At 39.5% G+C, this 26,257-nt stretch overlaps 1 protein-coding gene across 9 annotated transcripts in view; it reads right to left on the reverse strand.

The window, feature by feature from the left end:
• The window catches only part of PDE1C (phosphodiesterase 1C), a 983,820-nt gene that overhangs the window by 240,232 nt on the left and 717,331 nt on the right, over positions 1–26,257 (reverse strand). For all 9 annotated transcript variants that reach the window (XM_056520396.1, XM_056520395.1, XM_056520397.1 and 6 more), the window contains 3 exons: positions 17,833–17,946; positions 15,949–16,131; positions 13,073–13,139 (listed from right to left, as the gene is read on the reverse strand). In XM_056520396.1, coding sequence (XP_056376371.1) covers positions 13,073–13,139; positions 15,949–16,131; positions 17,833–17,946 — 364 coding nt within the window. The remainder of the gene's footprint in view (positions 1–13,072; positions 13,140–15,948; positions 16,132–17,832; positions 17,947–26,257) is intronic.

The raw sequence follows: 26,257 nt of genomic DNA on the forward strand, positions 1-26,257 counted from the left end.
CAAAGTTCTTTCATAAGTATGGAAGGAAGCATTGTGGGTGATTGAGTGTGGCCTGTAGATATTATACATGTATTATGCATGGCAGCTGGACTCAATACATTATATCTCTATACAGCAGAGAAAGTTCATTTATCAAACACATACTTAAGTAGCAAAAGAGTCCACTAGATAAGAGAGTGTGGCTGCAAAACTAAACGGAATATATAAAAAGACCGTCTTCTTTATTGAAAGTGAGGAACAAATTAGACCTGGTATGTAAATGCTCCAGATGGTAGTAGAATGTTCTAGTAATTGCTTTTCTTGAAGGATAGCCATGACTTTCACCAGTCTTTCTCCTGGAGTAAATGTAATTGTGGTTTTATTATGTCCTCAGCTCAGATTTGGAACCATTAATTTGAAGCAGTGATATCTTCACTTGTTATAAAGATTCAATAGACCTAGAGTTTTAATGGTGAATGGGTTAAGTGTATACTTACATATGAATGTATAACTACTGAGGCATACACTTACGGTTTTAAAGAGCTTTACAGCAATAGCCAGGTCAAATCAGTCCTTGCTTAGGGAATCTATGGAGCCAGCTGTTACAGTATTTGGTTCTCATCTGTTTGAGACTGGTAGCTGGCCATGTATTATAAGGTTGAGCAACATTGTGATCATTGGAGGACACATTATTAAAGCATTATTGCTGGCTCCATAGTTAACAAACGCTGCAGAAATAATACAGTAGAACAGATCCTCAAGATGCAGCAATAGGAACTCAGTGGTTCAATACAGTTCAAGGCTCCATAATTACACATACACACAGGATTTTAACTTTTACTGTGTTATATATTCTGCTTTTTCAGAAATCTATATGAAATTACTTATTGCAAAATCCCACAATTCATCTATAGTTAATGGTATCTACATAGTCTTTACAGATTAAGAATTTTGTACATGTCTAAGTATTTTCTCTAAATTTTGCCAATTTTAAAGATGCAATATGACCAGTAAATAGTCATTTGTATTAATATTTATATGTGGTACCCCCCCCCCCCCAAAAAAAAAAAGTGTTAATCACATTAGCATGTTGGGAAACATTTGTGTTTATAAATCTATAAAATCTCAGTTCTATTCCATATATTTGGGTAGATATTTCTATGCCAGAAATAGCCATATTTAAAGGGGTACTCCGCTCCTAGATATCTTATCCCCTATCCAAAGGACAGGGGATAAGATGTCTGATCGCGGCGGTCCGGCCGCTGGTAACCCCCGCAATCTTTCCTGCAGCACCCCCTGTCATCTGGTGCACGGAGCGAGCTTTGCTCCCTGCCTGATGACTTGCGATGCAAGGGCCGGAGGATCGTGATCCCATGGCCCCGCCCCCTCGTGACATTACGGCCTGCCCCCTTAATGCAAGGCTATGGGAGGAGGTGTGGTGGCCATCATGCCCCCTCCCATAGACTTGCATTGAGGTGGTGGGGTGTGACATCACATTGGGCATGGGCGGGGCCATGACATCACAATCCTCCAGCGCCTGCATCGCCAGTCATCAGGCACGGACAGAAGCTCGCTCTGTGCACCAGATGACAGGGGATGCTGCAGAAGAGATTGTGGGGGTTCCCAGCAGCGGGACCCCCCACAATCAGATATCTTATCCCCTATCTTTTGGATAGGGGATAAGATGTCTAGAGGTGGAGTACTCCTTTAATTAAAAAGGTTGTTTTTCAAAACCCAGGACCCGTGCCCATCACTCCTGGCAAGCAGCTTATTTTTGAATAGGAAGCTGGACAGTCAGTCAGTCATTACTTTCTTCTGTGAGATGGTGTATCCACTGATACTACTATGGTAGTTAGTTTTATTATATGAGTTATCCATGATGATGATTATGTAAACCCCATTTGCGTCCTCTGATGAACCGCTCTCTTTTTCTGAAGAGAACGCATTAAGACTAGTGAGAAATAGCTAAAACTGATAGTTGGGGGTCACACTGGCTGCAGGTCGAGTATAATTTAGACACTATTTATTTGTCTGTAATATGTTTTGCCTGGGTTATCATCAGTTTTATGCTGCTTGAACCACATGTCATTAGGGCGCACAATCATACTTAATTGATAGATCTCTCCCTGTTTAGCTATAAACAGACATCTCTCAATCAAGGCCTGCAGCACTAATGACTCATTCAGGCAGCATGAAAGAAGGGCCACTTTTTACATTTAAAGGACAACTGCTGCCATAAAAACTTATACCCTATCACAAGGTAGGGGAAACGTGTTTGATCGCAGGGGTCCGACCGCTGGGACCCCCGCGATCTCCCAAACGAGCCCCGACATTGCCTCTCTGTGAGAGCGGCTAATGCGCGTAGTGTTGACCTTAGTGAGGTTAACGGTGCGCCCTCTCCCCATACAGCTCTACGGGAGAGGCAGGGAGGCACAAATGCTGCATCCCTGCCTCTCCCATATAAATACATAGAAGAACTGGGGCCCCGTGCAGGATATTGCACGGGGGGGTCCCCCCGTTCAGACCCCCCGCGATCAGACACATAGGGGATAAGTTATTATGGCTGCATATTTACTTTAACATCTTGACAACCGTGGTCTATGTAGGTACAACCTGAGAGAGTTGTGGTAATCCACAGGTACAATAGTAGTTTAGTTTTGTTCAAAATGCTTTCTCTAATGGACAATAATGCATTGCACTAAATTTGTGAATTTCTTTTTCAGATTCATATAAAGGCTAATATAACATATTTTAATAATTCATCATATATTAAATTATTTTTTAATTTTAATATTTTGGATACAAAATAAAATAAATAGGCTCAAGGCTAATGCTGGACATTTGTGATTATGAACACTGTTTTGAAATGATTCCATAATAGCAGCTACAGACATTTTTTAAACAGTGTGCACTGACTTTTCCAGTTATTTTCTTTTTGAATTTCCTTTTTGTCTGACCACAGTCCTCTCTGGTGGCTAGACTTAATTCATTTTTAAGGAAAATAATGCTGTATGTATAAATTTATACATATCTGTGGCTCATTGTTGTAGCCCTACATTAAAGATTCAAATCTTTATATTTAAACTTTGGTCTTATGCTCAATATCTGTCAGGGGTTATTTCCTCAATTCCCTCTAGTCATTTCAATGAAGAAAGAGAATAATGCTACTGTTTTCTTGTATATGTACTATATGACTCACTGGTGACAAACGACTTATGGAGAAAAGCTCAGGCCTTATGACGGCTGTCATAAAAGTTTCATAAAGAATAATTGCACATTCTCAGATCAGACTCTGACACTTAACCCAAGCATAAAAAAACTTCAATGTTTTACTTCAAATGCAGCAAACTGTCAGATTTATTTGCTAATGTTATAGGCAAAGCAAGGTACCAGGAACTATTCCTTAAACTATTACTCTGGTCTTCTTCTATTTGACTCCCAGGAGTAATTGACCCCCCGACCTACGATGGCCCCGACATATGATGAAATCGACATACGATGTCCTCTCAGAGGCCATCGCATGTCTATGTCAGCATCGACATACGATGCTTTTTTATGTCGGGGTCATCGCATTAACTGCTATCCAGCAGCGCAAAATGCTTAAGCTGCTGCCGGATAACAGCTTAATGTTCCCCGTGTGGTGCGGTAAGTATTACTTACCCCTCCACGATGCTCCGGGGTGCCCTCTGGGTCCAGCGCTGGTCTTCCGGTGTCTTCTCGGACCTTTCCGATGACGTCAATACGCTGCTGCGCACATCATCCAATAGGAATGGCGTACGCAGCGGCGTAATGACATCGCTACGCAGGCCCAGTAAGGCCTTGCTGAAGACAGAAGAGGACCGGAGAAAACAGAAGAGGACCGGAGAAGACAGCGGAGGACCGGAGAAGACAGCGGAGAGCCCAGCGGAGGCCAGGGTCACCATCGGGAGCGGCGGGGACATCATCTTGAGCGGCGGGGACACCATCTCGAGCGGCGGGGACAGGTGAGTACAGCTTCCTATACTTTACATTGCACGGATCCCTCAACATACAATGGATTTGACAAACGATGGCTCATTTGGAACGAATTACCATCGTATGTTGAGGGATCACTGTACAAGGTTACATACTTTGGTTAAAAAGGCACATTAAAGGGTTATCCCAATATAACAACTTATTTTCTATCTACAGGATGGCAGAGGATAATCAGATTGGTAGGGACCCTAACCGTTGTGCTAACATTCTACGTTTTCTGTTTGCTCAAGGGGGAATGTCATTTTAATAGAGTTACTGGTGGATTCTGTTGGTGGGTGATGAGGGTAATAGCCCTTAAAAGGCACAGTCTGGTGGTGCTGGTGGATGGTAGTTTTCTAGGGTACTCCTTATGAGTGTATATCTCCTGACTCATAAAGGTCATGGTCCTCTAGATGATAGGATAGCATCTCAACAACAGGCCAACGACAGGAATAACTTGTAATTCACAACTCACAATTCTCTTTACTATTTAAACCTGACAGTAGACATTTCCAAGATTAAGACACAATCTTTACCAGTAGTTACAGTCAGGCTTTCTTAAGGCTGAAGCAGGGATTCTCAATATAATCAATCAGTAGCTTTCTAAAGCTTCTTCTTCTCACTAGCCTTGCAGTAGTCAGGTTTCTCTTTGGTGCAGAATTACAACATCTTACATAACATTTTCCTTTTTTTGCTGTTATTTTGTCCTTTTAGTCCTACAATCCCCAGCTGTGAGGTGCAGATCTTACAAATATCTATAATGCAATAACCAGAACTTCCCTAGGCCTGGCCAGAAGTGTTAGAGAACTAGTATGTAGCTGTGAAGTACAACTTCTCCTTACAGGCTAAACGTCTCCTCCCTGCATTCACCACATAACTAAACCAAACTCTACTGAATCTGACATCCTCAGTGAAGGAAGGCTGGGCTAGGCTAAGCTCCAATCTTCTTTTCTAAAGGTTCATACAGTATAGTGTGGACCTACAGTATATAGTGGACTATATGGAATACTATACAATCTTCCCCATAGCCCCATGCAGTCCTCAAACATCATTCATCCACCTAGTTTACTGTCAATATTTCTTGCTTCCCTCCCCTTGCTAAACTCACACTTTGTACTTTTTGTATTTACATCCTTGGCTGGTTTTTCAGTAGTGAGTGCATTCAGTTTCTTAAGATGGTCATTGAGCAACTAAGCACAAAGTGACAACCATGTGAACTATGTGAAGCATTTGAAATTGCTGACATGAGCTGAAAGAACACAGTTCCCCACTGCTACAGTTAACACTTTGTTGTAGTAATTGGTGGGGGTACAGTGCTCTGACTATTTTTAGAAAGACATTTATAGGATATTCAAATGATATGTCATGTCTTAAGTGAGATGACCATTTGAATAAGTATGTCTAAAAATAACCATTGAATATGCATGTATTAAATTTATATTTACATGGTATATCATCTGGCAGGACTGTTGCCTTCAGTCCATTGGCACACTTATTCACAATATTACAAAAAAAAAAAAAAAAAAAGCACAATAACCTAATACATAGGTGGTTTTAAAATTGATAGTAGAACTTGCATGTCACCCAGTCAGAGGCTATATGCCCAGCAAAGGTGAGTAAAGTGAGCATGTAAGGGTCCCAACTAAAGTGAGCTACCTCCGCATGATGAATGGGGTACACATTTTGATCAAAAAGTGCGCTAAGAGACCAAGAGTGCTTCTGCAACCTTCTATTTGTATTATATTTCAGTTTCATGGCTTCAAGATGTATTAATAGTCAGCTGAAAACACTATATTGATCTAAATATATGATTCGTTTAATCAATATTAAGCACATCCCTGATAGACAGGATAACAGCTCAATAAGTATCCAGAATGGTTTTCAACGTGTATAAGCATCCATTTTGTTATATATTGTTAAAAACTATACTTGACCATTAAGACAATGGAGAGTTTATTCGCAAGGTAGCGATACAAGTGAAGAGGCGTTCACTGGGAGATGGACATTTTATGCCGATCAGCACTTCATCCAGTCCATTGGCACAATAGGCCAGGTAAAGGGCTGATCGCCATGAAACGACTGTCGCCCAGTGAACACTGACGTGTTTGTCTTACTACCTTGCACAGAAGCTCTCTTTTGTCTTTTTAGAATTTACATTGAATAACCAAAGTTATCTGAAAGCGAGTGCTTTGTTCTTTTCCTGTTTTGCATCTTCTGATGTGGATTTGATTAACTGTTTATTAACATGTAACACTAAAATCATTGACTAGATATGGGAGTATACAGCTCAGCTGATTGAACGCCTGACATTTAATGCTGTCTGCTACTGAGTAATGCCAATCATTTACTGTACATTCTCTGTGGTTGAGCATTACAAAAAAAAAAACACTTTTTAACCCCTTAACGACGCCTGACGTAAATGTACGTCCTGGTGAGCTGGTACTTAACACACCAGGATATACATTTGCGTCCTATACATAACAGCGAGCATTGGAGCATGCGTGGCAGGTCCCGGCTGCTGATAGCAGCCAGGGACCCGCCGGTAATGGCGGAAATCCGCGATCGCACGGATGTCCACCATTAACCTCTCAGAGGCCGTGATCAATACAGATCACGGCATCTGCAGCATTGCGGACACTAAAATGGATGATCAGATCGCCCGCAGCGCTGCCGAGGCGATCTGATCATCCAGCATGGCAGCCTCCGCTGCCTTCCATGGGTCTTCTGCTCTGGTCTGAAATCGAGCAGACCAGAGCAGAAGATGACCGATAATACTGATCAGTGCTATGTCCTATGCATAGCACTGAACAGTATTAGCAATCAAATGATTGCTATGAATAGTCCCCTATGGGGACTATTAAAGTGTAAAAATAAAAGTAAAAAAGAGTAAAAAAAAGTGAAAAACCCCCTCCCCCAATAAAAAAAAACGTAAATTGTCCCATTTTTCCTATTTCACCCCCAAAAAGTGTCAAAAAATATTTTATATACATATTTGGTATTACTGCTTGCGTAAATATCCCCATTATTAAAATAAAATGTTAATGATACTGTACGGTGAACGGCGTGAACGTAAAAAAAAAAAAGTCCAAAGTAGCTGCTTTTTTATAACTTTTTATTCCCAAAAAAATTAATAAAAATGTATTAAAAGTTTTATATAAGCAAATATGGTATCAATAAAAAAAAAGTACAGATCACAGGGCAAAAAATGAGCCCTCATACCGCCAATTATACGGAAAAATGAAAAAGTTATAGGTCAGCAAAATAGGGGATTTTAAACGTACTAATTTGATTAAGCAGTTTACGATTTTTTTAAAGCGCAAAAACAGTAATAGAAAAGTATGTTATAATGGGTATCATTTTAATCGTATTGATCCAAAGAATAAAGAACACATGTCATTTTTACTGTAAATTGTACAGTGTGAAAACGAAACCTTTCAAAATTTGCTAAATTGTGGTTTTCTTTTTAATTTCCCCACACAAATAGTATTTGTTTTGGTTGCGCTATACATTTTATGGTAAAGTGAGTGATGGCATTACAACGGACAACTGGTCGCGCAAAAAACAAGCCCTCATACTAGTCTGTGGATGAAAATATAAAAGAGTTATGAGTCCTTAAGCAGTTAAATAAATGTAAGTCTCCAGTACAAAAAATGATGATATAACTGAACTGATCAGAAGAATGAAGTGGCAGTGGTGCCATGGGATTATAATTTTTTTCATCCTAGGATTATCTGTACTTTTACAGACTGCAATCCCTGCCCAATACAAAGCGTCTATGACTACAGTTGTGTCTGTACATGAAATGTTGATTTTATATCAGAGGTCTGAAGCTGTAGAAAAGTCAATATCTAAACAGTGTCATGATGTCATCAAAGTATTTCTCTACTGATCTACCAGTGCTATCACATTGGCCCACCATACCAATTATGTTACAGTTGCCACTGGTTTAAAGCAAAACTTCATTAATGAACAACATTCCATATCTAAAGTATCTTCAGAAGTAATTTGGCAAATAATTTACTTTACTGCACGGATTATGAGTTACAATAAGTTTTCACCTTCATTCATGTCTAAATGGAAAGAGACATGGCAGAAGTGCTGATTTGTGGAGCAGAAAATCTAAATTGTGCAGAATTTTCACTGCCAATTTTGGAGCAATTATGTCAATTAAAAAGAAAGAAAATGTACACAACCTCTTTTTAAAGTCAATGGAGAAAATCCAAGATAAACCTACAGAGTTTCTGATACCAAAATTTACATGCTGCATCGGACGTCAATTTCTGCACAGATTTTGTGTAAATTTATTCCGCAGCAGGTAGATGGGATTTTTACAATCTCTCTATTTTACTGCTGCATAAATGCTGCACTTTTTAAGCATAGAAATGATGTGCAGTTCTGCCATGAATGTAAATTAAAATATTTGCAGATTACACTAAACTATGTAAGATAAACAACACAAAGGGTGATCATATTATACTACTATTATACTGTAGACTTATGCAGAGAAATGACTGATGAAGTTTAATATGGATAGTTGTAAGGCTATGCACTGGGGCCAAAGAACAAAATGAAAACTAAAATTTGGCGACCAGTGACGTGTAGCTATTGCCAAGGCAAATAAATGGGATGCATCAAAAAGGGGTAAATGATCATGACAAGAACATAGTTTTGCCTTTATATGAAGTCAGACCATTTATGGAATATTGTGTTGTGGGCACTGATATGAAAGAAGGACAATGCTGAACTGGAGCGGATGCACAAGAGGCTGATCAAATGATAAAACGTGGGGTAGTTTAGTTTACAAACAAACATGAACACAACATCATCACAATGTACAAATATATGAATGAACAATACAGAGATATTTCTAGTGATCTTTTTATACCTAGGCCGATAACCATGACAAGGAGCAAGAAGGAAAGTGTTACGCCGAGCGCTCCGGGTCCCTGCTCCTCCCCGGAGCACTTGCGGCGTCTCTCTCTGCAGCGCCCCGGTCAGACCCGCTGACAGGGAGCGCTGCACTGACATTGCCGGCGAGGATGCGATTCGCATAGCGGTACGCGCCCGCTTGCGAATCGCATCCAGAGTCATTTACCCGTCCCGGTCCCCGGCTGTCATGTTCTGGCGCGCGCGGCTCCGCTCTCTAGGGCGCGCGCGCGCCAGCTCTCTAAGATTTAAGGGGCCAGTGCACCAATGATTGGTGCCTGGCCCAATCAGCCTAATTAGCTTCCACCTGCTCCCTGTCTATATTACCTCACTTCCCCTGCACTTCCTTGCCGAATCTTGTTGCCTTGTGCCAGTGAAAGCATTTAGTGTTGTCCAAAGCCTGTGTTCCAGACCTCCTGCCGTTGCCCCTGACTACGATCCTTGCTGCCTGCCCTGACCTTCTGCTACGTCCGACCTTGCTCTTGTCTACTCCCTTGTACCGCGCTTATCTCAGCAGTCAGAGAGGTTGAGCCGTTGCTGGTGGATACAACCTGGTTGCTACCGCCGCTGCAAGACCATCCTGCTTTGGGGCGGGCTCTGGTGAAAACCAGTAGCAACTTAGAACCGATCCACCGACACGGTCCATGCCAATCCCTCTCTGGCACAGAGGATCCACCTCCAGCCAGCCGAATCGTAACAGAAAGAAAGAAGTTTTCCCCATCATTGCAGACAGAGATTCTTTACTGTAAGAGCAGTGAGACTATGGAACTCTCCGCCCCATGATGTTGTGATGTCTGAGTCAATAAATAAGTACAAGGGGGGCCTTGATGTTTTCTTGAAAAAGATGATATAATCTTACAAGCATGACATTGACTGAAGGATTTGTATTGAATGAAATACATAAAGTTGGGAAGAAAGCTTTATCCCTGGAATGGGGCATGTGGCATATTTTATAAGTCCAATATACATAGTCCAGCATGCTTCCGATGTGGATAAAATTCAATGTTTTTGAATTTTTTTCACATTGAATTTTCTCCACACCAGAAGCATGCCGGACCATTTTTCTTAGACATTATGGATGTGCAGGATATCCCTGCACGCTGAATCTTTTCTGCAAGTTCGGTGAGCTTATTATTTGCATTTTATATTTTTAATGTTTCATAAAGTTCTACTGTCTTTCTCTAGATTAACACAGTAAGATTAAAGGTTGAGCTTTGTGGACTCTGCTTTATCCAACCATTTCAACTTTGTGATCTATCTTAAAACTAAACTAATAATTTACATGACTGCACAACAGGGTATCAATAAATAAGGTCTGTCTGTCTGAAAGCTCTCTAAACACTATTAAAACTGTAGTTTGTACTGATTTATAATATGAAAATTCCTGATTTTTGTAATCGTATTTTGAATAGTAAGAATGTGTAATGTTGATCCATGTAAGGACATACTTTTGAGATCTAGTAGATATCTGAAAATATGAAAATATGTGAGAATTCATTTTTGTGCCACTTTTGTTTTGTCACTCCAAAATTGCTGAATGTGGCATAAATACTAAAAATGTTGCCGCCATTTTGAATTTTTTTTTTTTGCCAAAATTGCATTTTGGTGTCACATATTAAATCCTGGAACATTCTGGCAGAAGCATCTCACATAATATTCCATGATTACTAGTGCCCAGACATGGGATAACTATATGAATAAAACATGTCCAGGGGTTAAATGCGAGTGCGGCGACCATGAAGAGAAAAAAATGTATTAACATTTTCCAATAATGAATATTTATATTTCAATAAAAAAAAAAATTAATACACTTGCACTGTTCGGGACAGTATACTGAGAGGCTATATACCCTATAGCTAAAGAAGCACAGTAATATTTGTGTACAGAGATAATAAATTCAGAATCCAAAGGGTTAAACATGAAGAGACAATTCTCTTTGCTCGTTCCGCAACCCGCGGGCATCACGCTAGTTGAGACGCCAACGGCCGGAGCAGATCTCCCAGCGCTGTAGACCGGGACCGTAGGCTTCTAGCTGGAGTTATTATTTACCAGTACAGAACGGAGCCCAGGAAGCACTAAAGGCCGGGACTTCAATGGACCTTCATTCTACTGTCAAATGACAGAATCAGGAGAAATACATCGCAATCCAGCACAAGGTATAGTGCTATTGACTTCACGGGCATAACGGACGTAATTAACCCTATGGATTCTGAATTTATTACCTTAGTACACTTTGGCAAATATTACTGTGCTTCTTTAGCTATAGGGTATATAGCCTCTCAGTATACTGTAAGTCCTGAACAGTGCCAGTGTATTATGTTGTTTTTATGTACCGTATTTATCGGCGTATAACACGTACTTTTTAGGCAAAAATTTTTAGCCTAAAGTCTGTGTGCGTGTTATACGCCGATACACCCCCAGGAAAGGCAGGGGGAGAGAGGCCGTCGCTGCCCGCTTCTCTCCCCCTGCCTTTCCTGGGGTCTAGAGTGCTGCTGTCGGCCCTTTTCACCCCCTGGTTATCGGCAGCCAGGGGTAGAGAAGGGGCAGCGGCACCCATTGCCGGCGCCGCTGCCCCGTTGCCTCCCCCCATCCCCGGTGGCATAATTACCTGAGTCGGGTCCGCGCTGCTCCAGGCCACCGTCGTGCGTCCCCAGCGTCGTTGCTATGCGCTGAACGGCGCGGCGCATGACGTCAGAGCGCCGCGCCGTGCATAGCAATGACGCTGGGGACGCACGACGGAGGCCTGGAGCAGCGCGGACCCGACTCAGGTAATTATGCCACCGGGGATGGGGGGAGGCAACGGGGCAGCGGCGCCGTTCCTGGGGGTATATCGGGGTATACACACGCACACACGCACCCTCATTTTATCATGGATATTTGGGTAAAAAACTTTTTTTTACCCAAATATCCTTGGTAAAATGAGGGTGCGTGTTATAGGTCGGTGCGTGGTATACCCCGATAAATACGGTATATATCTCCTTGGTGGTTAGATAAGTTCTCACCATTATACACTTCGGCAGCATACAAGCTTCTATCCCATAATACCTGTGATAAGGATTTCTTTTTGGTTATATTTATATTTCAATAAATTCTTTCCCCCAAAAATGAAGAAAAAAAAATTAAAGAAAAAAAACTAAAACAATTTCTGTGATTTCTACACTGGCAAAGAGCTGGTGGGAATTTCTTTTTAATGTAAATGGACTTTCACCCCTTTGAAAATATTATATTAAATATGAAATTAACATAACTATGCCCAATTTTGCAAAACTGCCATGACTAGTGTAAACGTCGATCATTCTCATGTAAAACCCTTTGAACATCTGATGGAAACTTTTTTTGTGCCAAAATTGTTGCGCAAAACACTAAATTTATAACGTGAAGAGTTTTGAATATGTCCTTCACTATCTATCCAAGTTTTTTACATGCACTACAGATGTGATTTCCATTGGTGACATAACAGATGTTTAGGTTTTAGTCCAATTTTGTCCATGTGCATGCAAGCATACCCTCAGATATGAACTCCAATGTCTCAGTGATGTGTTGTCTAAGATCATTCATGTCCTGTGGCTGGAAATGATGGAAAATACAATGAGTATAACTTGAAGTCCTCGATGTAGCCTCACAGAAAGAAGCTGTGGGGTGTTAGATCTGGTGATCCCCGTGGCCAGCACCACATTCATGAATCCTTGTTTCCAGAGTGGCCAATCCAGTGTTCTGTTCAATTTTTTATTCAGGTATTGGCAAACATTTAAATGGATATGTGGCGGTGCACCATCCTACTGACAGACTACCTTGGGCTGATCTTCCTCTATTTGTGGCATAATCCATTTCTTTACCAGGAAGGAGTGGCCAGTGACAATATCCTCTGCAAAAAGAAGGGACTGTAGCCCTTGCACCTGCTTATCTCAAAGAGCATGTTTCCTTTTTCCTTATGTCACGCTATAGAAGCACGTTTCAAATTCTTATCTTAAAAATAAAAGCTTTAGTCACCGACCATTTACCACTGATGTTTTACTACAGGCCTTTCTACCATCTTTGTTAAATCACCCAGTATATTTAAACATATTGTATATTTTTACTAAGACTTGTGTTTCTTTAAAATCAAGAAAGACCATGTTTTTGTGTTATCTCTAGTTATCTGAAATAGTCTGACTGTATTATCATTGTAACTTACCTTTAAAACAGCAATGACGGCAGAGGGATAACTGAGCCCAACCATGTTCGACGTTCGTCTGTACATCCTATGCAAATAAATTCTTGTTTTATTTTATTGTTTTCAAATGGGTCACATAGATTAACAATAAAAAAAAAATCATACATTTACATATTACAAGCATTGAAAAGATGAGCAGTATACCAAATATATGTGCATTTCGATTACAAGTACACAAAATGAGACATTTGTATGCTACAAGAGTAGAACGTCTTTATATTCATTGTATAATAACTAAAATGAATTGACAGGATGTCCTGACAAAAGGGCAAACTCATTTACCATGCTACCTGGTGTATATTTTATACTGTATATTTTAGTGCATATTGGGCCTCATTTACTAAGGCTTTTCCGACTAGATTTTGTAGGGCTTTTTGTGTCACATGTGTCTTGGGCCAGAATTTTAGTCAAAAAATCCGAAAAACACTACAAACTCTCCACTTTATGCAGAAAACCCTACAAAAGGGTATGGACATCAGGGAAAAGGGTCTCTAAAAAATAAAAAAAATAAAAACTAAATTTTCTTGAGAAACCTACAAAGCAAAGGGGTTATCCAGGAATCAAAAAAGAGAGATAATTTATTTCAAAGACCTCTCCCTGTCTGTCTTCAGGTTAGGTGAGGTTATGGAGCTTAGTTCCATTGAAGTGAATGAAGCCAAGTTGTAATACCACACCCAAAGTGTCAGACAGGGAGCGGTCTTTGAAAGAAAATAGGTCTATTTTTCGATTCCTGAACAACCCCTTTAACCCCTTAAGGACCGGGGTTTTTTCAGTTTTTGCATTCTCGTTTTTTGCTCCACCAATTCTACTTTGTAATGACGTCAGTCATTTTGCCCAAAAGTCTACGGTGAAACGGAAAAGAAAAACATTGTGCGAAAAATAGAAAAACTTTTGGGGGCTTCCGTTTCTACGTAGTAAATTTTTCGGTAAAAATGACACCTTATCTTTATTCTGTAGGTCCATTCGATTAAAATGATACCCTACTTATATAGGTTTGATTTTGTCGTACTTCTGGAAAAAATCATAACTATATGCAGGAAAATTAATACGTTTAAAATTGTCATTTTCTGACCCCTATAACTTTTTTATTTTTCCGTGTATGTGGAGGTATGAGGGCTCATTTTTTGCCCCGTGATCTGAAGTTTTTAATGGTACCATTTTTGCATTGATAGGACATATTGATCGCTTTTTATTCATTTTCAAATGAAATAAAAAGTGACCAAAAATGCACTATTTTGGACTTGAATTTTTTTGCGCGTACGCCATTGACCGAGCGGTTTAATTAATGATATATTTTTATATTTTGGACATTTCCACACGCGGTGATACCATATATGTTTATTTTTATTAACACTGTGTTTTTTTTTTATGGGAAAAGGGGGGTGATTCAAACTTTTAATAGGGGAGGGGTTAAATGATATTAATTCACTTTTTTTTTTTCACTTTTTTTTTGCAGTGTTATAGCTCCCATAGGGACCTATAACACTGCACACACTGATCTTTATCATTGATCACTGGTTTCTCATAGGAAACCAGTGATCGATGATTCTGCCGCTTGACTGCTCATGCCTGGATCTCAGGCACTGAGCAGTCATTCGGCGATCGGACAGCGAGGAGACAGGTAGGGGCCCTCCCGCTGTCCAGTAAGCTGTTCGGGATGCCGCGATTTCACCACGGCTATCCCGAACAGCCCACTTAGTTAACCGGCAGCTTTTACTTTCACTTTTAGCCGCGCGGCTCAGCTCTGAGCGCGCGGCTAAAGGATTAATAGCGCACGGCGCCGCGATCGGCGCTGCGCGCTATTAGCGGCGGGTCCCGGCTTCACTATGACGCCGGGCCCGCCGTGATATGATGGGGGGTTACCGTGTAACCCCGCGTTATATCACGGGAGCAGAACCAAGGACGTACCTGTACGTCCTTGGTCCTTAAGGGGTTAAATGTGGTGGATTTGAGCTCTGGAAAACCCAACAGCTCAGAGCATGTGTTAAAAAGAGCAAAACATAGGGAAAATCGCCAACTACAAAACACAGTAGTAAATAACGTGCAAAAATACCTTTTGCACCAAATCCAAAAAATGCCAAAATACCCAAAAAAACTACACCCAACTCTTAGTAAATGAGGCCCATTGTGTCAACATCACATCCTGTTGGAAACCATTGTGCCAGGGATGTAATGAAGAAAGTTGGACTTCTAATTAATCAAGATTCAAAAGGTCAAAACATTTTTTTAATTTTTTGTGTTTCATTAATAAGTTTTAGCTTTTGTATATTAGATGACCCCTAAATCAGAAATCCAAATGTAGAAGTCAAAGTCTGGAGAGATCCTCCATGAAGATTTATAGGAACGTCGGGAGTGGGAAAACATGTCGTAACTATAAAGCTGTATCTAGAATTTCTTCACATAGGGGGAAAATAATCTTTAGAGTTTAGAACATCTGGATTCTTTTCGATTAAGAGTTTTAATGCTTTAGGTAAAATGGCTATGTTTTATACTTTGTATGTTTGCTAGTAAACATGCATGATATATTATAGTATATTATAAGTTGGGGCCAATGCAAGTTTGTTTGGGTTAAATGTACACTTAAAAATATATATAGATTACAGTCATGTTGATGTGTGATGATATTAAAGTGTAGGGATGAGAGCAGCAGTTTTCACATTTTCTGTAGTTTTGCTCTTACCCAGGTTGGATCTGTACTGTCATTCATAATACATATACCTTCTGGTTCAGATCACAGAGTAAGAATTATTTTTTTCTCAGTTATAAATTCAGTTTGACACTGGAGCTATAAAATAGAAATCACGTTATATAAGACAACATTTACAACCCTTCTTTACCTTTCCACAAATATCCCAGCCTGCACTGCATGAACAATGCTTCGAAACCGCGGCTTCTCCTCTGTTCTCCTTAACATCATCCCCATTTGTCGGGTAAATGTAGAGGCGAGCCAGTCCCGCACTTCTGAGGGGACTGAGTCTGACTGGATGTCACTGAGTTCATCTTCTGTATCCAGTAAACGTCTGGAAAAGACACAGTTTGTTATATAGCAACATTTTCGGATGTTATGTTAGTGCAGAATATTGGTTACAAAGGTCACATCAAAGAAAGTTCTAGAAATTCTTCAATGTAATACCTATTACTTTAAATGAACACCAATGGATTTGATTGTATTTCTCAGTATATATATATATATATATAAATGTTACAATAATAATTGGTTCCAGGATGCCCATTGTATGTTGAAAACACTCTATGATGAGACCATAACTCTATGGAAACTTGGTAATTGGTTCTGAAGCCAACAAATGTCATCCATAAAAGGAAAAAGTGAGGAATAAAGAAAAATAAGTAGATAGCTTATATATATATATATATATATATATATATATATATATATATATATATATAAAGCAAGTCCTAACATATAAAAGTAAGAAAGAGCTGCCAGGAGCTGTAATTCACTATCTAAGTAGAGGACAGGAGCTTCTTCAGGGTCCTATACAGTACACACAATGTCCTAAAAAAGTAAAATGGAGCCGCCCTTACCTGGTGTCCAAAGGAGCAGCTAACCCTGACACAGGTAAAGAGTAGTACAGGACATGTAATACCACCCTGTACTGTAGGGAGGCACTACCAGACAGCCAGTCAGTGCATGCACTTCAGTAACACAGGAGTTTTACCAGTGAAATGCCCATTCTGATTGGTCGGTCCTTCCAGCCATTGACACATTTCACAGATCTGGACTGTCTGTAGAATTGTATGTTGAGTCTGGTTTCAAGTTACAATTGTCCAGAAAAGACCATTGTGTGTTGAAACTATTGTCTGTCGAGGCCATTGTAAGTTGAGGGACCACTGTATATAACTTTCTGTGTGTATTGGTGTTTGTGGGTGTATGTTCCAGCATCACTTCCAAACGGCTGAATATATTTAGATGAAACTTAGCCCACATGTTACTTGTATGTCAACTATAAATATAGGGTAGTTAAATTAACCCTTACCCACCCCCATTTGCAAGGGTTGAGTTTTTTGTTTGGAGTCCTATGCAAGTCTATAGGAAATATATGTTCCAACAAAACTTCCAAATAGCTGAAGATATTTTGATAATATTTGGTACACATGCTGCTTATATGTAAAATTAAAATATAGGATAGTTAAATTAGCCCTAACCTTCCACATGCAAGTGTATGTGACTTCCCTTATTTCACAAGCTTGGCTCTGCATCTCCTGTTTTCAAGCCACGTACCTCTCACAAAGCCACACCCACTATATTAAAACCACACCCACTATATCAAAGCCACGCCCCCTCTATTTTTAGCCTACAATCTCTTTATCACAATTCCGCCCCACCTGAGAATGGGATATGAGGACAGCATATGAGGATCTGGCACATGGCCAGTTTTTTGGCACTAATTGGTCCTGAATTCAAGTGTATTTTCAATAGTAAATCTGGGCTATCTAGTCTAAATGTCAAGCCTGTCGATACAGCAATGCAAAATGTTTTTTGTAATAAAAGTTTCACAGATCAAATATTGTGTATGAGATAAAAAGGTGAAACAAACAGGGTTAACAAGACCAAACTAGCTATACAAGCAATTCATAGAATGTTGGCTCTCTCATTTGCATTTTTATTATACATTGTATAACAGTTACATTAATTGTTGAATAAAAAATGATATTACAAGATAATGGGTTGTACATAAGAATGTATAAGTATTGCCCACCTTGTCTCATCAATATAAACTGACTCAAGCACAGTCGCTGCATATTCCAGATTCTTTTTCAGGTCTACCACAGATGCTTCTCCTCTTTCCAGCTGTTTTACCAAACATCGTAACCTGCAGGTCATAGCAACAAAAAATATATATTAAGCCATCTATGGATATAAAGGTTTATTAGACTTTAATTATTAAAATTCTGCTCTACATTTACATTCATTCAATGGCAAATGCATTAAGAGTATTCTTGAAAATGTGTTATAATTACATACAGAATTATTGGAGCAATTAAAACATTCGGACATTCTGTAATTGTCTCATAATGTTATTACATGTGAATATTATGTTACATTAGCATTCCCCGTTGTGTAATGGAGGAGAGTTGTGAGCATTTCACTGTAGAATGCTCCACAGTGGTACAAGTGTTCTAAGCCATAGTAAATGGGATAGTTCACATCATTTAGTTTTATGGTTGATTTTGCTTTCTTTTGTGGTGAAACAAAGTATGTGGAAACTCATTTCACTTTATTTATTAACATTGTGTGTCAATCATGCCCAAAATGTTTTTTTTTCTGAGAAAGTCGGTAGCTATCTGAATCGTGGGTTTTGCTAACTTGTCCCACTGTAATCTTCTAAACAGCTGGAGATATTTTGATAATCCTTGGTACACATATTACTTATATGTCAAATAAAAATATAAAAGTATAACCTACCCCCTCATGTGAAGCATCTCCTGGTTAGTGCGTTATTCTGGCTTGCAAGCCACACCTTCCCTGCATACCACACCCATATCGCAAAGCCACGCCCACCATTTAAGCCACACACCTTTTATTTTCTACCCTTTTTGTGCGGACTGGCTTGCAAATCAAAGTTTAGATAGGAAGAGGACAGCACTCGAGTGATGCAGCCATGCGCGTGGACCCAGAAACTTCAAGATACAAAGTAAACTCTTTGAATGCTTGAAAGGATTTTATTTACATCCACATATGTTACACAATGCAAGACACGTTTTGACTTCTGGAAGAAGAAAGCACACGTGTAGGGGGGCCTCCAGCTGCTCCAAAAAGTCCAATTAGAAAATTAAAACTTCACCTTTAATGTAGCATGTTTAAAAACAAAGGATATCCATGATGACGTTTTGACTTCTGCCTTTATCCATTGCCTATTGATAAAGGCGGAAGCCGAAACACGTCTTGTGTTGTGTAACCCATGGGGATGTAAATGGGATTGCCCAGTACAGGAGTTGCCCTCCTTTAGCCTTTTCTTTCCTGTGTGGCGAACTCTATTTCAGTGCCCCTGAGTCCAACTCCTTTCCATAAACCCTAAAGGGTTAACAGTGCCTTATGTGATGTATTGAATTGTCTTTCTGATATTATTATTCCTTTAAACGTTGTTTCCAAATCCTATGTAACCAGGGAAGGTGTCGGTGACCAGGTGACTTGTGGGTGACCTATGGGAGTCCTCCAAATTGCTATCTTATAAACCAAGGGAGGAACTAGTTATTTCTAGTTTTAGAGTTTTAGACCTTGCTGAGCTACAGTAAGACCTGAGAGTGTCTGGTTTCCTAAGGGAGACCTAGGCCTAACCACGCAGCCACGCTTCCACCAACCGTGTACCCCTTTAGGTGAAAGTCAAAACCTGGTAAGCAACCACAGGGTAGAAGTCTAGTCAGTCATAGTCAAGTCCATAAAGTCTGCTAAGCAGATAGCACTGTGGTCAGACAAAAAAAGACATTTGAAAAGAAAAGAACATCTTCTGTAGTATATAGCAGCTGATAAGTACTGGAAGGATTAAGAATTTTAAATAGAAGCAATTAACAAATCTGTTTAACTTTATGGTTGATTTAAAAAAAATTTTTTTTCCAGTAGAGTACCTCTTTAAGAAATCAAAATTCAAGAAACCAAAGTGTATGTTAAACACAACTAGTAGGTCCTTTTTGAAAATTAGGTAATTTATCTTGAAGTTTTTTGTCCATATAATTTACGATCATATGTGAAGCCTGTGTACTGTATATGTTAAGACATATCTATAAGAGATTGTGTTATCAGATAGGAAAAAGAGAGCCCATTCCCTTTTCACCAATAGAGCGATCATCGCTCATCAGAGGTTAATCACCACAATTGCAGAAGTTTAACTGTCAATCCCAGCCACACTTCAACTGAGAATACATTGAAAGATCATAGGGAACTTATGATCTATACCTTTGAGCATCATATGGAAATTATGATCTAAATCGTTGAGAATCATAGAAAATGTATGGCTCCAGTAAGGAATTGGAGTCTCAGACAAACTTAAAGTGTACCTGTTAGATCCCCCCCGCCCCAAAAGAAAAAAGAATTAATATGTTACTCAGTACCTTATCCTGACCATGAACATCTAATTGTTATGCCTCTATCACCTATATTTAGTATAAAAATCCCTCTTTATATTAGCTCACAGTGTTAGAAATTTTCTCAGGTCATGTCCCACCTTGTGGTGGTGGGAGGTGATTGGTGTGTCTGCTCATGCAGCCTTGTCCATGAGTGATTTCTTGTCCATGATTCATGGACAAGCTGCTGCAGGACTGGTTAGTGTCCCAGTAGGTATGGCGACCCCTAGTAGTGGGATTTTCAGGGGAGCATTTTCTTCATTAAATATTCAAAAGAAAATGTAAACAACCATATTACAAAAGGACTTTCATTTTCATTAGTAACAACAGATAAGACTCCTACAGGGGATGTGAATGGCTGGAAAATGGATGGAAAGCAACCAGCAGCCAGATCATTTTAGTTAGGGGTGTCTTGATAAGACAATCCTGTTAATAAAATGTTTTTTGAATTTGTGTTTGTATTTGAATTTGTACATTGTACAGTAGTATTGCATGCTGTAGCATAGGCTACCTGCTGTGGAGTAACATATACATAGTAACATAGTAACATAGTTCATAAGGTTGAAAAAAGACCAGTGTCCATCAAGTTTAACCTATATCCCTAATAAGTCACTATTGAGTTGAGTTGATCCAGAGGAAGGCAAAAAAACCTCATACTAGAGGTAAAAATTCCTTCCCAACTCCAAATATGGCAGTCAGAATAAATCCCTGGATCAACCTTCTGTCCCTATAAATCTAGTATACATAACCAATAATGTTATTACTCTCCAAAAATGCATCCAGACCCTTTTTGAACTCTATTACAGAATTCACCATGACCGCCTCCTCCGGAAGAGAATTCAACAGTCTCACTGCTCTTACAGTAAAGAACCCCCGTCTGTGCTGGTGTAGGAACCTTCTTTCCTCTAGACGTAGAGGATGCCCCCTTGTTATTGATACAGTCCTGGGTATAAATAGTTCATGGGAGAGATCTCTGTACTGTCCCCTGATATATTTATACATAGTTATTAGGTCTCCCCTAAGCCTTCTTTTTTCTAAACTAAATAACCCTAATTCTGATAATCTTTCTGGGTACTGTAGTCATTCCATTCCCCATATTACTCTGGTTGCCCGTCTTTGAACCCTCTCCAGCTCCACTATATCTTTCCTGTACACTGGTGCCCAGTACTGTACACAGTATTCTATGAGTGGTCTGACTAGTAACTTGTACAGCGGTAGAATTATTTCCTTGTCATGGGCATCTATGCCTCTATTGATACACCCCATGATTTTATTAGCCTTGGCAGCAGCTGCCCGACACTGGTCACTACAGCTAAATTTACTGTTAACTAAGACTCCTAAGTCCTTTTACATGTCAGTCGTCCCATTTAATACATAATCCCAGCCCGGATTTTTCTTCCCCATGTGCATTACCTTACATTTATCAGTGTTGAACCTCATCTGCCACTTCCCAGCCCAAACCTCCAACCTATCCAGATCCATTTGTAACAGTGCACTGTCCTCTATAGTGTTTACCCCTTTACAGAGCTTAGTGTCATCTGCAAAGATTGATACTTTACTATTCAACCCCTCTGCAAGGTCATTAATGAATATATTAAATAGGACAGGACCCAAGACGGACCCCTGTGGTACACCACCAGTAACAGTCACCCAAAAACAATAAGTACCATTAATAACCACCCTCTGTTTCCTATCATTAAGCCAGTTACTTACCCACTTACACACATTCTCCCCCAGCCCAAAACTTCTCATTTTATGCACCAACCTTTTATGTGGAACCGTATCAAATGCTTTGGAAAAATCCAGATATACGACATCCAGCGATGGCCCCTGGTCCAGTCTGGAGCTCACCTCCTCATAAAAGCTGATCAGGTTAGTTTGACAGGATCGATCCCTCATAAATCCATGCTGATATGGAGTCATGCAATTATTTTCATCAAGATATTCCAAAATAGCATCTCTTAGGAAACCCTCAAACAATTTACATACAACCGAGGTTAAACTAACAGGTCTATAATTCCCAGGGTCACCTTTTGACCCCTTCTTAAATATTGGCACCACATTTGCCATGCGCCAGTCCTGGGGAACAGTCCCTGTCACTATAGAGTCCCTGAATATTAAAAATAGGGGTCTGTCTATTACATTTCTTAATTCCTTTAGAACATGGGGGTGAATGCCATCTTGACCTGGTGATTTGTCTTTTTTGATTTTTTGTAGGCGGCACTGTACTTCTTCCTGGGTTAGACAGGTGACATGTAAAGGGGAGTTTACCTTATCACACTGTATTTCACCTGGCACTTCATTTTCCTCTGTGAATATAGTGGAGAAGAATTTGTTTAATATATTTGCTTTTTACTGATCCCCGTTTGTAATTTCTTCCTCATCATTTTTTAAATGGCCAACACTTTCATTTTTGACCTTTTTGTTATTTATATAGTTAAAGAACATTTTGGGGTTAGTTTTACTCTCTTTGGCAATGAGTCTTTCTGTCTCTATTTTTGCGGCTTTTATCTGTTTTTTTTTACATATTTTAAATTTTTCTCTATAGCTTTTTAATGCTTCTTCACTGCTTCCATGTTTTAGTAATTTAAATGCTTTATTTTTGTCATTTATTGCCCCCTTAACATTTTTATTCATCCATATTGGTTTTCTTTTATTTCTGACCCTTTTATTCCGATAAGGTATCTTACAGTGAAAATTTAAGATATTTTTAAAAGTCCCCCATTTAGTGTCAGTATTGTTCTTTTTTGAGGACATTATCCCATATTATATTGTTAAGGGCTTCTCTAAGTTGATCAAACTTTGCCTTCCTAAAGTTCATTGTTTTTGTGGCCCCTCGAGAGATTCCCTTATTGAAGAACAAGTTATAATGTATTATATTATGATCACTATTTCCTAGGTGTCCATCTACTTGCACATTAATTACTCTGTCGGGTACGTTGGTTAATATGAAGTTTAGTAGGGCGCCCCCTCTGGTCGGGCTCTGCACCATTTGGGACAGATAATTGTCTTTAGTTATAGTCAGAAACCTGTTTCCTTTATGAGATTCACAGGTCTCAGTCTCCCAGTTTATATCAGAATAGTTAAAGTCCCCCATTATTATCACATCATTTTGATTTGCTGCCTTGTTTATTTGCCTCAATAATTGATCTTCTGACTCTTCCATTATGTTTGGTGGCTTATAGAAAACCCCTATCCAAATTTTTTTTTTATTTTATCTCCATATATTTCTACCCATAATGACTCCACATTATTGTTTCCCTCCCAAATATCCTCCAGCAGTGCGGCCTTCAGACTGGACTTTACATAAAGACAGACTCCTCCCCCTTTCCGTTTTGTCCGATCCTTCCTGAATAGACTATAACCCTGTATGTTTACTGCCCAGTCACAGCTATCGTCCAACCAAGTCTCTGTTATACCGACTATGTAATAATCCTCCTCAATTTTCAACTCCAGTTCGTCAGTTTTTTTTTTTATAACTTTTTTTTTATTAAAGAACAGTTCGTCAGTTTTATTGGACAGACTTCTGGCATTACTCAACATGCACTTCAATGGTGTATGTTTTTTTTTTCCTATGATGCCTATCCCTATTAACTATTCTAACCCCTCACTCCGCTCCACCCCCAGGTACATTATTAAGTCCCCCCCCCCCTCTATCTACACTATCTTCCCCCTCTATGCTGTATAGTCCATCTATACTAAAAATCAATTACAGTGCATGAGAACTGATTTAAGTTACTTTCTACATTCCCAATTTTCATTATGAATATTTCTATTAACCCCTTAAGGACCGGGGGTTTTTCCGTTTTTGCATTTTCGTTTTTTGCTCCTTGCCTTTAAAAATCATAACTCTTTCAATTTTGCACCTAAAAATCCATATGATGGCTTATTTTTTGCGCCACCAATTCTACTTTGTAATGACGTCAGTCATTTTGCCCAAAAATCGACGGTGAAACGGGAAAAAAAATCATTGTGCGACAAAATTGAAAAAAAAAAACGCTGTTTTGTAACTTTTGGGGGCTTCCGTTTCTACGTAGTACATTTTTCGGTAAAAATGACACCTGATATTTATTCTGTAGGTCCATACAATTAAAATGATACCCTACTTATATAGGTTTAATTTTGTCGGACTTCTGGAAAAAATCATAACTACATTAAAATTGTCATCTTCTGACCCCTATAACTTTTTTATTTTTCCGTGTATGGGGCGGTATGAGGGCTCATTTTTTGCGCCGTGATCTGAAGTTTTTAACGGTACCATTTTTGTATTGATAGGACTTATTGATCGCTTTTTATTCATTTTTAAATGATATAAAAAGTGACCAAAAATGCACTATTTTGGACTTTGGAATTTTTTTGCGCGCACACCATTGACCGAGCGGTTTAATTAATTATATATTTTTATAATTCGGACATTTCCACACGCGGCGATACCATATATGTTTATTTTAATTTTTATTTACACTGTGTTTTTTTTTTATTGGGAAAGGGGGGTGATTCAAACTTTTAATAGGGGAGGAGTTAAATGATCTTTATTCCCTTTTTTTTTTCACTTTTTTTTTGCAGTGTTATAGGTCCCATAGGGACCTATAACACTGCACACACTGATCTCCTATGCTGATCACTGGTTTCTCATAAGAAACCAGTGATCAACGATTCTGCCGCATGACTGCTCATGCCTGGATCTCAGGCACTGAGCAGTCATTCGGCGATCGGACAGCGAGGAGGCAGGAAGGGGCCCTCCCGCTGTCCTGTCAGCTGTTCGGGATGCCGCAATTAGCCGCGGCTATCCCGAACAGCCCGACTGAGCTAGCCGGGAACTTTCACTTTCGGTTTTAGCCGCGCGCTATTAGAGGCGGGTCCCGGCTTCACTATGACGCCGGGCCCGCCGTGATATGACGTGGGGTTACTGTGTAACCCCGCGTTATATCAGAAGAGCAGGACCAAGGACGTACTGGTACGTCCTTGGTCCTTAAGGGGTTAATAGATGATTCCATTTATTAGACAGGCTTTCCAGGTAATATGTATTGATTTCCTATCTTTAGGATAGCTGAACAATATCAGATTGGTGGAATACTAATAACCAGCACCCCACACTATTCAACTGTCTGCCTAAGTGCTTGCACAGGGATACATATTAAAACAGGGCTGGTAGCAGACAGCTCCATACTTCAACCATACATGTGTATTGGCCATGCTGTATTACTGCACTACAGCTTCAAGGGAATGAGAGCTAAGCTGCAGAAACCCAGCATAGCCACTACACCATGTACGGAGCCATCTGCTTTGGTTCTGCTTGGGGTGCTGGCTGTCGGCACCTCACGCAGGATAGGTCATTAATAAATTTTGCCTAGTAAACCTCTTCAATGCTCCTTGGGAAAATATGAGATCTGGCTATCCTCTCAAAGGAAAACTATCTCATTCTAACCAAACCAGAGTTTCCAGGGGAGTTGCAAGAAAAGGTATCGCTGTCTAAAGATTAGTGACTATTACTTTTGGACGAGATCTCTTTTTGGCTAGTATGTAATAGTTTCCTTTCTTTCCTTTTTCCTAAGCAGCATTACCTGATAACAAGACCACATAAGGCACTACATCTCTACCCTGAAATCAGTACCATCCTGAGCCATGTCTAATGAAAAGGGGCAGGAACCCTGACCCAACTGTCTACAGAGGTGGGATTCTTCAATATGGAAGAAACTCTGGTTTGCATAGTATGAGTTTTGTTCAGTTATTTGTATGAAATTGCATGTGAGAGAGTTCATTGTTTCTCTACCAAGCACAATTCTGCTGTGCAATGTGCTCACCGCTTAAATCCACCTTCATAAGCTTGAAACTACCCACATAAAATATAGAGTACATCATTTTATATATTCTCTTTCACTGCTGTACATAAATTTAATTTAACTTTTAAACAATAAAAGCAGATCACAATATGAAGCATATGATTGTGTTTTTAATGGATAATATTGTAATTACAGTTGTAGAACATGCAATTTTCTAAGTGGAAAAAAGGGATTAGTAAAATAACATAGACGTTTATAAAATATATTCTGCATCTGGCAG

This window comes from Hyla sarda, chromosome 5 (genome assembly GCF_029499605.1).
Source record: "Hyla sarda isolate aHylSar1 chromosome 5, aHylSar1.hap1, whole genome shotgun sequence".
Classification (NCBI taxonomy): domain Eukaryota; kingdom Metazoa; phylum Chordata; class Amphibia; order Anura; family Hylidae; genus Hyla; species Hyla sarda.